The sequence below is a fragment of the Stegodyphus dumicola genome, chromosome 3 (assembly GCF_044657685.1).
Source record: "Stegodyphus dumicola isolate Sdum_Otavi_A_Nest chromosome 3, ASM4465768v1".
Taxonomy (NCBI): Eukaryota; Metazoa; Arthropoda; class Arachnida; order Araneae; family Eresidae; genus Stegodyphus; species Stegodyphus dumicola.
The window spans coordinates 24,285,750-24,302,655 of record NC_140770.1 but is presented as its reverse complement, the minus strand read 5'-3'; the positions used below and the strand labels follow the sequence as shown (position 1 = coordinate 24,302,655).

The 16,906-nt window shown below is 29.4% G+C and overlaps 3 protein-coding genes across 3 annotated transcripts; 2 read left to right on the top strand and 1 right to left on the bottom strand.

Annotated features, from left to right (window-relative positions):
- Positions 1-234: 234 nt before the first annotated feature.
- On the bottom strand, positions 235-15,487 carry LOC118204853 (uncharacterized). The gene is made up of 3 exons (XM_035377149.2): positions 15,333-15,487; positions 3,648-3,860; positions 235-494 (listed from the first exon to the last, which is right to left on the bottom strand). The coding sequence occupies exons 1-3, from the start codon at positions 15,378-15,380 to the stop codon at positions 372-374; spliced, it is 384 nt and encodes a 127-aa protein (XP_035233040.1). The 5' UTR covers positions 15,381-15,487; the 3' UTR covers positions 235-371.
- Positions 11,688-14,350, top strand: Sec20 (vesicle transport protein Sec20). Its single transcript, XM_035377147.2, has one exon. The coding sequence runs from the start codon at positions 11,746-11,748 to the stop codon at positions 12,466-12,468; it is 723 nt and encodes a 240-aa protein (XP_035233038.2). The 5' UTR covers positions 11,688-11,745; the 3' UTR covers positions 12,469-14,350.
- A 205-nt stretch (positions 15,488-15,692) lies between the features above and the next one.
- On the top strand, positions 15,693-16,593 carry Membrin (golgi SNAP receptor complex member 2). Its single transcript, XM_035377148.2, has one exon. It carries the CDS (start codon positions 15,916-15,918, stop codon positions 16,552-16,554), a length of 639 nt encoding a protein of 212 aa, XP_035233039.1. The 5' UTR covers positions 15,693-15,915; the 3' UTR covers positions 16,555-16,593.
- Positions 16,594-16,906: the final 313 nt, after the last annotated feature.

The following is a 16,906-nucleotide window of genomic DNA, read 5'->3' as shown; positions in this document are numbered from 1 at the left end:
CAGTTTTTGAAAGTAATTTTGCTAGACGTTCCTCTGTCAAGCATTCAACAATAAAAAACTTTTGATAATTTTTTTTTGGTCAACTAAAGTTACTAAAAATATAAACCACATTATTCTAAATTCTAATGCATTCTATTTTCACAATCTTCTGTAAGAAGTCAAAATAAAATATCCTAAAACAAACTGCTGTTCATTCTACAAAAGCAGTTCATTTTGCACAAGCACACGATGAGATTCTTTCACATTTATGATTTTAATAAATTTTCTGATACTGAAATACATAATAATGAAATATGCAAATGCAGACCAGTAAACAAAAATAAAATGGTAACTATTGCACAATTTAGTCCAATTAAAAAAACACAGCATAATTATTGACGGTTTATGTCCCTGTCTAACAGTTTCTCTCTCTCCTTCCTCTTCTCTTCTTCTACCATCTTCAATGCTGCTTCTGGTATATGGCCTTCATCAAGAGCACGGGCCCACTGAGTGTACTAAAAATAATAAAGTTATATCAACCACTTTGTTTAAAAATATTTTCAATTAGAACAATTAATAATTGTACTAATATCATTTTACAAGACAAAAGGCCTAGAAAAAGTAACAGGGTTCACTTCAAGCAAAACAAACTTATTTACTGCAGTACTCTCTTCAAATGCTTTTTTATCTCCTTCTCCAAAAAATAGTAGAAACTTTTTTGGAGTCAAAATCAATAAGAAAAATTTACATGTAAAAATATATACACTATGGATACTTCCATTAGTGCACAGACACTAATGAGACTAAGTGTGCTCATTATCACAGAATAGCTACTAAATGAGGATTTAATGATCTGCTATTTGGGAAAAAAAAAAAAAAAAAAAAACCATACACACAAAGAATTTGAAACTGTCTGTTACATGGAGTGACCATTAATAAAATTTGTCTTAAAATAGCCTTAAAATATTTTATGGTAATTATCATTAATTACCATAAAATACATAACAAATATTATAAAAATTTGTCATTTTCCGATTATCTACATCAATGTGAAAAGTTGGCAACTTCGTGTACTGGCAAGAAGCATTTGCTTAAATATCTTTTTGACTCATTGGTAGTGCTTCATTCACAAATAATAACAACAACAAAAAAGGCATTTTATATGACACTAGAAATTTTATGAGAAGAAAATCTATATGGCTCATATTTATACATCATGGTAGCTGATATAAACAGCTCAGCAAAATGATATTTAAATACAAAGCATGTAAACCTACATGCATTAAAAAACATCTGCATTTGTTGGCTACTGCCAAATGTATATTCAAAAAGGTGGCAAATAAAAATTTTCCCCTCATCCTTTTTTTACTTCCTTGTATGAAATAAAAAAAGTATTGTAATCGCAAAAAATTCCGGGTATCATATTTCCAGGAAAATATCCATTTTGACTGCTATTGAATGCAATTTAATGCTTTTGCATCACATCTGGACGTAAGGTCAGAATATAGGACTCTCTTTCCAAACAGATTAAAAAATTGATTTAAAATATATTCAGAAGAGTTTTTTTTTTGTGATGTCTGCAAGTACGTAGATATGAATGTATCTTGCATAACTCAAAAACGAGTGTCCTTGGAACGTTGAAATTTTATATACAGGACTGCTGTAGTATGTTGTTGTGCACCTCCCTTTTTGGTTGCGATCAGTCGCACCAAAAGTACATATATATATGTACCCACTCTGACAGATGACTTTATAAAGAAAACTGGTCATGATATTTATTACTTACAGGGAGGGGGGAGCTAACAAATTCCATGCAGCTATCTCATTTCTCTTCTCCCAAGTGATGTGATTGCCTTTATTTATTATTATTATTATTATTTGTAATTTGGTATATATTGCTTTATATCTTGTTTTCGAGTAATAAAATACCATTAAAGTAAATAAATAATTGTTTACATTTGGTTCATTAAATGATATTATTAATTATATTCTTTAATTCTATATTTATTCACTAAAATATTTACCTTTAGTTCATTAAATAAAATATTACCGAATTAAAGTTTATGAAAGAGATAAAAATAATTAATTATAAAAAGTAGGCCAATAGTGACCGTTTAAATACAATATAATTTGGACAATTCTTTAATGTACACATAGTGTTTTTCTATCATTCAGTGAAATTCACTAACAAATGCAACCCTTGCTTTGCACCCCCAAAAAAGAGGGGCTTTTATAACTGCAATGCACAATATTTCATCACTTCAAAGATTCGTAATATTAGAAATTAGTTATATGCTTCTAAAAGGTGGCAATTTAAAAGCAGCAACTGTAAGCTTAAAGTCAAAAAATGCATAAAGCATTGTCTCTATTTGGTAAATGTTCAGTCACTGCTTTGTAAGGACCTCACTAATAAATAATAGTTAAAAAATGTCATATGGTGACATTTTAACTTATCAAAGATTGAATGACAAAGAATAAATATTGTAATTTTTATTATAACATTTCCTTTCACTATTCTTATGTAGTAACTTGTAAAAAAAAAAAAAAAAATTAACTAATATACTTGACAAGTGAATAATATGATTCTTGACAACCCAAACTATTGTAAACTATGAAATGGTTGCATTCATATTATCTCATTCCTAGAATCTTCCTACACTGAATATAAGTGAGAAAAAAGGGGAAAATATCCTTTCCAATTCTTGAAGTTTTGGAATAGGATCCTTGACTTTGTATACTGCTTCAATTTCATATATGCCATCAACTGATGGATAATACTGAAGCATAACACCATTTTAAAAGTAAAGGAAAAAATATTTAACCCTTAATGCTTTGCACATTTTTGTACCACTGCCTGCCTACCGGAAACTCATATTTTTGCACTGCAGCATCTGCAAAGTATTATTATTTTGTGCATTTAGGATATATTTTCTGCATAACTGTTGGGTTTTTTTATATATATAATTTCATTTACCAAGCTGTCTGTAAAAAAATATTAAATATTGCATCAGCTGTACAATATTTGAAGAAACATGGGGGTCTAATGGTTTTGTTTTGTTTATGTGATTATGGCAATGCCTCTAAGGAAAGGAATGCCTTTATGGAAGACCTTTCTAAAGCAAACTGGCTTGTATACATGTTACACATGGGAAAACAACGAACACGCCCATGTAGCCAGCCCGTTCGCGGGGTTCTAGCCTCAGACCAAACTGCCAGTGTTCAGCGACTTTACAGCTGAATGGGCCATGGTGTCTACTGACTTTTGGCAATACATTAAAATAGATTCTTTTTGGAATAACGAATTCTTCTGTCGTATCATGGCATTCATCTAAGACTTCTAATAAATCTTTGCTTTCACGTTTAATAATTCTCATCTTTCATCTCCACTATTCATCTCTAAATTTTCAATATTCATTCGTCTCAATGTTTTTACCATCAAATAGGTCATAAAATAATTTAACCTAAATATTACAGACTTAGCATAATTTAACTACAGATAACCAATGCCAATAATAGCACAGCATCTTAAGCATAATCATGTTAAAAACATCTGGCTCTGTTGCAAAGCCCCCATAAGTTACTGAACAAATGAGCGATATCTCTGTACTGGACCCAATCGAACAATAAAGGTTAATAGAAAAATCTCAGGCTCAGAAGAAATATAATACCATTTCTAACTCCTTTCTCAGCTGCAGCACCGCCTTCTCTCGATCAGCCACCAACTCATCCAAATACTGATACCGAATCTTTTTTCGAGCCCGGCATTCTCGTGCACTCTGACGACTACGTTCAAGTTTGGCCTTCATGTCGATCTTCGACGACTTTCTTCCAGGCTTACGGCCTTTTCGAACTTCTTTCCGATCCTCCTTGTCTGGACTCCCCTGAAAATGAGAAACCAATCAGTTTAAATACAAAGTGTTCCTCACATCAAAACAACATAGTATTTACGATTATTATTGCACAGCACATTCATATTTTAAAATTACTTACTTAAAACTTATCTAACAGGTTTTAAAAAAAAAAACTTAAATGTTTCATATTTTAAATTACATTAAAGAGACTTTTTTAATATTCCATGTGTTACCTTTATTTAATAAATATAATTTTCTATGTACTCAAACTATAAAATTCAGTTCAACAGCAATATCGCAAATTAATTTTAAAATGAGCATATCTTCAGAATTTCTGATAGAGTCTCACGTGCTGGAGATAAAAATGTTTTTTCGCACAGTGTTGCCACTGCTTGCTTTAGAATCGTTTAGTTTTTTTTATAAAAAATTCGTTGGAAGTGCTACAAAATCTGAAATCGATAATAAAACAAATTTCAATTTCAAATCAGGGCTTCCACATGCCCATATTCTATGGAAGATTAGGTTATTCAGATTTTGATAAGCTTTAGGTACCATTGTTTTATCACAATGCTATTTATGCAGGTGGCTAATCTTTGGAATATGGTAACAGGTAGTTTGGCAGCATTTTGGTAAGACGATAAAGGTTACTAGCTAGGACTTTAGCAATAATCTGAGAAGTACACAGTTCCAATCACAGATTATTTTCTCAGAGAAATGAGAGATCATGAGACATTTATGGACGAATCAGAGTTCTTTAACCCAAAAAGGGGGGGGATTTGCAAAAATATCTGCAGTACTTCATACTATTTTGTATGTTCAGCTTCATTCCATCTTGTATCTTGTGTGAAACAGAATTGCTTAATATTTGGATCACATGGTCCTCTGTAAAGTAAATTCCAAATTTTTATTGCATTTATGTGATCATCCAAAAGAGTTGCTTGAATGGTGTATGAGTGTAGGATTAATTGTAGATAAGTATGAATGTCCAACACGTGGTAATGAAATGAGACTGTGTGAAAGAAAGGATATTACAGATAAGTTTGAATGGCGGTGCAAGAAATCTGGTGAAAATGGACAAGATTCTGAAGAAAATTAGGTAGGTTAGTATTTTTAATCATTTGAAGAGATTATTTTTAAGCATTGTTCTAAATATAATAAATAAATAAATTAATATGCTATTATTAGAAAATTTGGTACTCTTCTGTTTCGAGGTCCGTAAAAAAATTGCAGCGAAAATGTATGTGCAAAAGCACCAAATCTAGCAAACGCGCCCATTTAACAGTGCGTCAAATCTAGCGTACAGATTGCGTAAGTTTATATAGTTCTATAATTCTTAAGACGCCATTGAAATACTAGTTTAATTTTTAAATCCTTTTTTGATATCCTATGGATTTAACAATTTGGAAATTGCCCATGTGAAAAGTCGGCAATAGAATTTTGGGTGAAGTGCAAAATCACTCGCTGCTTGACGTGTTTCTAAGAATTGCCTATACTCGGTATCCATGTGCACATCGACATATTTTCACTTAAAAAAAAATTCCCAGAATTGCACAAAAATGGCACTGCACACCCCCTTGACTTTATCTATGTACACATCGACCTATTTTCATTTAAAAAGTAAAATAAAATAGACAAAAATCCAATTGTTTTTTACCCTTGTAAAAAGCGGCAAACAAATAATTTAGCGATTCTGAATATTTTCAAAGAAAAGGCATCATTCATTATAGGGAATTACAATTTGAACAACCAATGAGATGAAATTATGCTTTAGCGATAAGTCGGTAGTGAAATAGCGATGCAGGCATCCATTCAATGATGCTTAGCAATTTTTACATAAATTATAATAATGATCTGAAATAGTTATTGACTCTTATGCTTCCATTCAGTCATGTTTAGCCTTTTTCATATAAATTATAATAATAAAAAAGTATTATATGAAATTAACCTAAATTAAAACATCAATCTTAGATAGTTATTTCCTATCATACTTCCTTTCTTGCCACAATTAGTTTTTGCAGCATTCGCATCAACAATAGTTTGACGATTTTTTTACGGCCCTCGAAACCGAAAATTTTTATTAGCAATAAATTAGTTTTAAAGTAACTAAGATTTTAAGCTAATTTTTATTAATTTAATGCATATGTTTATTTATATTTTAATTAGTGTTTTTTAATTTATTTATATTTTAATTAAATAATAGTGATTTTGTGCATTATGCTTTTGTAGCATTTTGGAATCGATTTCAGTACAAGTAAACCTGCATGGAAATAAGTTAAATATTTGACACTAAGTATTTGCAACCATTTTTAATGTTTGCCTAATAAATTCACAGGCGACTTTTATAATGGATAATTTAGAGGGAAAAGGAAATTAATGTAATTTCTGGCGTATTTTATTTATTTTATACGTGCAAATGTTCATTCTTGGAAAGGGTATATGCAAGCTGAAAATATAAAAGCTTGCATAGTATACATACTTTTTAGCGATCAGGTAATTTTTCATATATGTCCTTTTTACAGACTTCAAAAATTCAAAAAAATTTCCTGGATTTTCGTGCAACTTTTTTTAATTTATGAGAAAAATTATTTACATGTTTCATACATAAATTTGCCCTGTAAAAACAAATTTCTGTGCACGTTTGTTCCACTACTTTCCGAAAAATTCTGATCTTGATTTTAGCTAATAAGCACTTAGACACAATTTCGCACCTAATCTTTGTCATAAAATGTTGAGTGTAAAAAAAAAAAAAAAAAAAAAACTAGCAGGTTGCTGTAGCAGGGTTGCTCGCCAAATTTTCACCGAGTTACCATGCAGATTCTTCATTATTTAATTTCTTTAAAGATAAGACAGGGCGATAATATATGGTGGCAACGATTTGAAAAGTTATACAGCCTTTCACAGTTTTCGACGAAAAACGCTAAAATGAAATTAATAGTCTTTCAGGACAAACTGCCCCTTTGGATTAAAAAAAAAACTGTTTGGTAAAAATTTTATTACCAACTGAACAAATTAACTGTAAAAATACTTTTCATTAATGTGAATTCAAACAAGTTTCAAACAAATGCTCTTGCACTGGCAAAAACGTCGTTACCTAGAGCCACCCAATTTTGAACAACATAATGCTCCACCCCAACATGTGCACCTGAAAGCCTGAATTTTAAATTTTGAACTTGTTTTATTATTTATTTCACATTTTATAAAACTTCATGAATTTCTGATTAACAAATTCAACAATTTGAAATCCATCAGTGGCAACCACTGTACAAAATAAAACATTTTTATCTTCAGCACCCGAGACTGCTTACTGGAAATTCTAAAGATATGCTGTTGAGTGGAATTTCATGTGGCATAAGTTCAATGAACATGGTATTGATTATATATATTTCAAATATAAAAAGTTAATAGCAAAAACACACCACACACACACACAAAAAAAGGCCATTTTGCTAAGAAAACTCAACACTGATATGATAATTTGAGAAAAGACAGAAAAAAAATACACATGTATGCCATTACTTAACACTTGCATCAACAATTCTAAACATGTGCTGCTATGCAGCTTTTAAAAATTTTGTAATTTTGTTGTTGAACTGTGTGTGGCGAAGAAAACTATGCTTAATTAATATTAAAGTTAAAAAGACAAAAAACGGGAGGGGGTAGCATAGCAGGAGTGAATGCAACAGCATACTGGTACATTGCAATCTCAGGAAGAATACAAAAAAAACCTTAGGAAACACTTCTGGGTGATATTTAAAATCTGAAATCTTTCTCTTCTTTTTTTTTTTGGTTGATCTTTACATTATGGTAACTTGGCGTTTTTTTGGCGAAAATTTGGCGACCAACTCTCCTACAGCAACCCTCTATTTTTTTTCCCGCCGCCATTTTGTCTTCACGAAGTAAAGACATGTTTCTTTTCTTTTTATCTACTGAACACTTCTTCCAACAATCTACTAGCCGAATTACACTTATGCTAGAAATTTTATCTAACAAAACTGCTTAATCATGACAAATATTCACTGCAAAATTGGGAAAAAGTGCACAATACCATACTCCTTACGCGTTTTTCAAAATAACACATACACATAAACCATGTACACGCCGACTTATTTTTACATAAAAAAACATCCCAGAATTGCACAAAAATGGCATTGCTCACACTCTTCACTATATCCATGTACACTGCTTTTTTCTCATAAATTAGAAAAATTTCACGAAAATACATGACAATTTTCTCAATCTTTAAACCCAGTAAAAAGAACATATATGAAATTACCTGATCGCGAAAAAGTATTTACCCTTTCCAAATATGAACATTTCCACATATAAAATAAATAAAATATCCAAAAACCTCTAAATCATCTATTACATTATACACGTCACCAACGAATTCATACCGCAAGCATTACAAATACTTAGTATCAAAAATTTAAATTATTTCCATGCACGTTTACTTCAACTTAAACGTGTACCAAATTCCTACAAACATAAAATTCACAAAATAACTATCATTTAATTAAAATATCACTAAACCATGTACACGTCGACTTATTTTTACTTAAAAAAACATCCCAGAATTGCACAAAAATGGCATTGCGCACACTCTTCACTATATCCATGTACACTGCTTTTTTCTCATAAATTAGAAAAATTTCACGAAAATACATGACAATTTTCTCAATCTTTAAACCCGGTAAAAAGAACATATATGAAATTACCTGATCGCGAGAAAGTATTTACCCTTTCCAAATATGAACATTTCCACATATAAAATAAATAAAATATCCAAAAACTTTTACCTCTAAATCATCTATTACATTATACACATCACCAACGAATTCATACCGCAACCATTACAAATACTTAGTGTCAGATATTTAAATTATTTCCATGCATGTTTACTTCAACTAAAACGTATACCAAATTCCTACAAACATAAAATTCACAAAATAACTATCATTTAATTAAAATATAATTAAATTCAAAAACACTACTTAAAATATAAATGAGCACATACATTAAATTAATACATACATAAATACCCATTTCGAATTCACTTTAGTTACGGCCATGGGATCCAAAAATTCACGAACACTGTTTCACACAACACAGAATAAAGCCAAATACAAAATTTCCAGATTTTTTCCCGATTTCCCCCCTTTTCCGATTAAAGAACCGTAATTCGTCCATTAATATCACATGACATATCCCATGATCTCTCATTTCCCTCACACAAAATAATGCGTAATCGGAACTGAGTACTGCTCACATTATTACCAAAGTCCCAGGTAGTAACCTTTATCGCCTCCAAAATGTCGCCAAACTACCAGTTACCATATTGTAAAGATCAACCTTTTTTTTTTTTTTCTGGTGGGGGCTTTTTTATTAGAAGATGGTACTGTGCTGTTATTGGGACTCAAATCAGAAATATATGTATGTATTTAAGTATGTGCATGTGTGTGTACACACACATACATGTGCAAATACATACATATATACATGCATGCATTCATACATTTCTGAGTGCAGTTCCAATAACAGAAAATTACCAAAATGATTAACAATGGATCTTTTCAATTAGAAGAAAAGAAATTTAAACAACAAATTAACATTAAAACATTTAACATTAAAATTAAAATTTAAACTGAGAGCATGGCATTCAACCTGTAAAAAATATCAACTTATTTCATTTTTCTGATAATTTTGATGTAAACTTTCTCCTTTTATATCCTTTACAAGAGATGGACAATTCATTTGGCTTTCATGCAAAATTTTTGCAACAAACTGCAAATAAATGTACAGCATTATTTTTCCGATTGAAACAGTTTTTTTTTTAAATCATTTTAATACAATAAAACCTTTCATTTTCATAGTAAGCTATATATACATCTCCCTGCTGTTTAAAATGCATGTTTAAATATTGCTTTTTAGATATGAATTTATTTCAATTTTCCAAGAATTAAAAAAAAAAAAAAAATATCACTCTTGTATTCAGATATATATACTCAATGAATTAAAGACAGAAATGTAATTATAAAATAAGTTTTTATAAAATTTAGTTATAATTCTGCAATATCATAATACTATATGCGAAATACCAATGAATAGAAATAAAATAAAAGTATGAAATACCATGCATACCTAAAATCTACAAGCTGAAGAAACTGCAAGATAATGAAACTCAGCATTTTTGAATAATAATGAATACTTTAATTTTACTGTTACCTCAAATAAGCATGTTTTATTTATCTTCTTGCATTAGTTATTGAAAAAGTCTCAAAAAACAATTTACATTGGATTCACAAATATGCTTACATAAAATCTATCTAAAATAGTACACACGGAATTAATTCTTATACTTTAATTAAAATTTTAACTTTGCTGAAATATTCTGTCAGAAATATTTAAATCCAGATCTTATTCTATCAACCCAAATCTCAACTGCATTACAGCTTATTAGTTTTAATAAAAATATTCTGTAATATGATTAAATATCACAAAATTAACAAAAAGAGGTAAAAAAACGATAGCTATAGTAGCACATTAATATAACTGACAGAACAATTGAAATTTAACTTAACTTAAACTAACTTAACACATTTTAATGAAAAATTAGCATTACAATGCTAAAAGGTAAAAATATGTACTACATATTCCACATAAATTTATACACAAAATTACTGTTACATACACCAAGATTTTCTTTCAAAACTTATCACAAACAAGGAATTGATTTAAATTCTTAGGATAAATTACTTTTCTGCCTTGGTCCCGATTTTCGAAAATCGTAGGAAAAAAAAAAGAAATGAAAGAAAGATAAAGAAGACCCCTAAAAATAGTGAAAACAAGTCTAGAAATGTAGATGATATTAGAAAGTAAAAAACTATTTATAATAAATTATTACTAACTTATTCACCCAAAATGAAATTATTTTTAAAATAACTTCTTTTTAAAGCTTTAATTTAGAGCGATGAAATTAATCTTCACCAAATGCTATGAAATATCGATCGACATTTTTTCTCAAGTACAGTTATTTTAATTTCAATAGGCCTTTTGGAATTCGTATCAAATTGCATCGATTTATTTCTCTGTATTTATACTCCTCAAATAAAGAAATGGAATTACATGATTTCAACTTTGAGCGTTCCGATAATAAAGGAAGAAAATAATTTTCATGAACGTCATTAAAAAGTTATGAAAAAAAATCGATACCATGAAAAATTCGTATTCCATTAAATTTATTAAGTTACTGATTCCAAATAACTGCATAAATTTATAGCATTTCATATTCATATCTATACTTCGAGGTAATAATTCGTAAAATAAGCGTAATAATCTTAAAATAAATTCAGTAATTTTTATTTAAATACAACTATTAATATAGCACTTACACAAGACCACCGGTCTCGCTCACCAAAACGCTACAGAACTAGTCAACTACGCATTTTACTGACGACGCTTCTCAGACGCTACAGATCACCCCTTGTTGCTATACGATAATGAACTCCTCCATATTTTACGATTTATTCCTTTCACAAATCGGACTAAAAAATTGTCGACAAAGAAATCATTTAACATTTCCAAATTTAAAAATGCTTCACACTAAAATGCCACCGAAAATTTACGAAAGAATTATCTTCAAAAGAGATATATTATTTATTCACATAATAATTTGTTTTCAGTTGTTCGGATATTTAATTAGAATACATTTATAGAGATATTTATATAGGTATATTTACATATTTGTAAAGCGAAAATAGATCATTTACTATTTTTTTTTTTTTTTAATTATTAGAAAAATTATTAGTCTCGATACCAAAATCGACGCATTATTTAAACATAAAGAAATGGCAACAACGGATAGCGTTGAGTTGTTGATCCGATCCAAATACACGACGTTTAAGCTTACAAGTATTTTATGTTTAAAAATATGTTTCAGCAAACCTTAACAAATAAAAATTGCAAAAATAACGAAAGTACGATTAGGATGATTCAACAAGAAATAGTAAAATCCGATCTGCACGTAAAAGCGTACTTACAGGATATTAGGGAATGCACGGGGCCTATTGAAGTATTAAATACTATAAATTTGCAAGTTTCAGAAAACATGAAAGCCATGAAAAACGCAATCCAAGAACTAGAGATTATAGCACGGGAGCAAGATAAAGATTCTGATCAGCAAGAGTTGTTGAAAGAAGTTGGACAATATCTTAAACAACACACAAGTAATCAAATAGCGCTTCGGAAAGCAAATCTTGCCTGTCAAGCGATTATAGATAAACAAAATAAAGAGGAGCTTTTGGAAAGAAGTGCTGCTTTACCTCGAAAACGAGTAAGAGCTGACAAAGAGAGTTTAGCTAAACAATCATCGTCCATAACAGACAATCTAGTGTCTATAAAAAATATGATGGATATGCAAGTGAAACAAAGTGAAGAAGCTCTGCATACCTTAGTTAGTTCTTCTGCTGTAGTTACAGATACAAGTGAGGAATTTAAAGCGATGGGAAGTGCTATAAATCAGTCAAAGACTTTGCTTCAAAAATATGGTCGAAGAGAAGTGACAGATAGAGTATTAATTATCCTTGCTGTTATTTTCTTCATATCATGTATACTTTATGTTGTACAAAAGAGATTATTTTAATTTTCTTTATATCATCTTCTTTATCTAGGTATAAACATTTCTCAAACTGCAGATGTATAAAATTTATACATGCATATGCAGTATTCATTCAGATTTCAATGATGTAAAAAAGTTATGCAAATTACATAAATATGTACTGATATGGGATTTCACAAACTATAATATATTTATGTTTTCCTTAATGTCAATAATATATATGTGACTGTTAAGATTAATAGTGATTTTAATGACAGTATAATATGATAGTCAGTGGTTATTTATATGTAAACACTATGATGATATTGCCAACTTTAGCAAACAATATTTATGAAAAATGAAATTTTTTTATAATTGAAAATGGTATTTAGTCAAAATTGTCATTACACAGCATTAGGACTGCTAGATTGGAGTGAAAATAATCCAGGATACTCTGTGAAAAAATAATTTCAGCACCAAGAATGCCTATGAACTGTAGATTACAGAATTTTGTATGACAATTAAAACATAGTATGAAGACCTAATAGAAAATTATAAAACAAGGAACTCAATTGAAATAATGAAAATCGTGTACATTCCACAGCATGTATTTTATGGTGACGTTAAGCAATATGAAGGCATGATCATGAAATTTTGGTGGTCCTGATTTTTTTTGGAAAACATCTGGGAACCAATAAATATAACCAATGTTTTCATTGGATTCTCCTATATGTTTTTTTATAAGTTAATAAATTCTCCAGTTTTTATAATTACTCATTTAAAAAATCTTGAACTTCTTTCATATGTGGACAAAATTATGCATCCAGGTCTGTCTAATTAAAGGCATCAATCTTCCAAGTTAAAGCAATATTTACATGACTTAATTATTAATATGACTATGATGAAAATTTTATTACATGACAGGGTACTTAAGGATATAATTGCAAAAAGCACATAAGTTTAAATATATTCATAAGTGTAAAGAAAGATGATGAAGGAACAATATTGCTTTTTTTTTACCAAAGATAGAAATAATAGTTATCCAATTGTTTCGTGGTTCATATATTTAACATCAATCTGGAACTATTTTCGTAACTTCTTTATAGTTTTAATTATAATCATTTACAATGCAGTTACTGTTGTTATTCATTATTTTATGCACAGAGACCATTGAATGCGAACTTTATAACAAGTTAATGGATTTCTGCTTATGATGCACAGGAAGATGTGACTGACAGCATTTAAAAGATAAAAGCTAACTTCTAATATTATAATAATTTGCATTTCTCCCCCCTTCCAAAAAAAAAAAGATATATCATAGCAAGTTCAAAATTTATTTCGCAAAGCAAACTATAACAGTGAACTATATGTTTTCACTGTAATTATAGATTATATATAAATATTCGTGTAAGGTTCTCTGTCTTTTTTCATGCGGTAATATTTATATTACATGTAATAGATTCATTTCACATTTTACTTTGATGATAAATCTTAAAAGGATAACTTAAATAAAGAATGAAAATTAAAATTATTTTTACTGGATCACGTTTTAAGAAAGCGGGTTGTGTGGAGGAATTTTAATAAACATTATAAATTATTGAAAATATTTTGAGCTAGATTCAAACAGAAATGCTACAAAGTGAAATATGCTCAAAAATTAAAAATTTAATTATTTTATATACTATTTAGATTTATGAATTTTACTTATTACAGGTAGGTTTACTTGTAATCTATATGGTGTTCATCTAAATGCCACTTTTCATATACATATGTTAAATATAGCTATTCATATTATGCTTTGCAAAGGTGTTTTTTTTACTTTAAATAATTTCTATTTTTTTTCAGAAGTATGATATTGTTATTTGTTGAAAGTTATAATTGTTAAATGTATATAATATTTATAATAAAAATATTTCTTTTAAAACTATTTCTTGCTTTCAAATTCTTTATTATATAATAATACAATTATATGCAAATCATTAATATCAATATTAGATATTCTTATACATAATACAGAATTCAATACCCAGTTACACCATTACTTGTTTTAATTTTGATATACTAGAAGGAAATTTTTTTAATTTAATGAGCATTTGATTCAAACATATTTCCAATAAATTTTCTTTTAAATATACAAAAAATTTATAATGAATGGATATTTTTCTGAATTTTTACTTTTGGCAACTTCTTTTTATGTGATTTTCTTTAAAGTTTCTATACATTAAGATATTAGAAAATGATTATGTGCTGTCTCCAAGCTCTAAAGAAGCACCTGTTCTTAGTTTGAAAGTTAAAGCTATGGTACTATTGATTTTCATTCTTAAGATTCATAATTTGCTCAATTATAGTTAAATGATGTATAAAATGTCACTTCAGTTATTTCTGAACAATAAATTAAATTTTAAGATATTTGTTTAAAAGAAAGTACTAGGCCTTCTGTTTTCCTGAATACAAATGTAAAAATTCTGCATTTTCATTTTTTTTTAAATTCCATGTTATTTGCCCTTAAAACACAAATAATATGTTACATAACTTTTGTGTTTCAAGAAAATCGAATTTAAATTGAGAAATTTTCAGAATTAATGGAATGTGTGTAATGTGCGGCAAATATTTAATTTTGCACATGTAAACAAAGACCACGAGTTGTCTCGAAAATTTCTTAGTGTCTTTAAATCTTGAATAATATAATTACGTCACATCAAATAATGATAATATAACATAAGCCAGAACTAAAATGATTTGGATATTTTTCAGAAACTATTCAAATAAGGCCTTTAAATAACGAATACAGTTAATATTTGATTAGGCTTACCTATACATCAAAACAAAATCACATGACCCAAAGTACAAGTATTGCTTAAAAATATAGAAGACTGAAGCAAGATATTGGCACTGGCACTGACACTTACTTTATCCTTTCCTGCATAATCTCGATGCTTATTTTCAATAGCTTGCATTGTAATTTAAGAACATAGATAGCTACCCGTAATGTCCGTATTTAACAACATACCAGCGTGTGATTGTTTACCTCTGCAAAACTGCCATAAAAATCAGCAGAATGACGCAATTCATGACGTCATCGAAAAATGTCATACAGAATGTTCTAATCGGAAAATAATCAACCACGTAATCATCAATAAAAAGGTATGATTTCAAACTTATAATTTCTATTGAGTATTTAAAAATGAAATTTACGCGTGAATTTCTATTTTGACGCAGACAGCTGCTTTGCAATATTTCCTGCTGCGGTGCTACTGTCACATGTTGTCCGGCCAGTCCGGCGCAGCGAAATTTACAAACTGTTTGACATGACACGTACGTGAAGCATTTACTTCCATGTGTTACTTGTTCTACACGCGTTCTTGTTAGAAAGTAATATAATAACTTCAAGAATATAAATTATTTTTCTCTTTCTGTATAATACATGAATTTGTGCGGACTGTAATACGCGTATTAAATTTGTTTGACCGAAGATTAATTATATTTTTAATCATGGAGATCTTATATCACAGAACTAGTGCTATGTTAGAAGAGGTGCATCGACATTTTGTTCGTTTGGAGAAAAGTTCTCCAGAAGAAGCTCACCTAATTGAAAATGATATTCAGTCGATTTTAGATTCAATCTCCGATAGTTGTTCGAAACTGGATATACTGGTAAATAAAGAAGCTCCAAATCGCAGGGTAGCTGCCCGTGTGCAAGTCGACCAGTTGAAATATGATTTCCGGCATTATCAGACTTCTTTACAGAATGCAATTCACAGAAGGATGTTACGAGAACAGGAAATTCGGGAGCGCGAAGAGTTATTAGCAAAAAAATTTACAGCTAATCCGCAGAATACGGCAATTATGATAGATCATTCGTTACAGCATAATGCTAGTCTTCAAAATGCTCATCACGGAATTGATGAATTGATTGGTTCTGGAAGCAGTATTCTAACTAATCTACGAGATCAGAGAGTCACGTTAAAAGGGACTCATAAAAAAATTTTGGATATTGCTAATACCTTAGGACTGTCAAATACTGTTATGAGACTCATAGAAAAACGAACTTATCAAGACAAATATGTATTGTTTGGTGGTATGATTGTAACTTGCATTATAATGTTTCTTGTAGTCAAGTATTTAACATAATATATATATATATGTATGAAAGTAAAGTTCCTAATTTTATTTCTCCGACTTTAATTTACATTTCTGCATAAATTATTGCTCACTATATAAAATATTTAATTATTAAATTCCATATAATGTATATTTTCATTGCACTGTTCTTTAAACTGTAATATTTTGCTTGATATGATTTGATTATAAATTCATTTTTGGCTAATCTTTGGAATATGGTAACAGGTAGTTTGGTAAGGCGATAAAGGTTACTAGCTAGGACTTTAGCAGTGTACATGGATAAAGTCAAGAGTGTGCGCAATGCCATTTTTGTGCAATTCTGGGATTTTTTTTAAGTGAAAATAAATCGACGTGTACATGG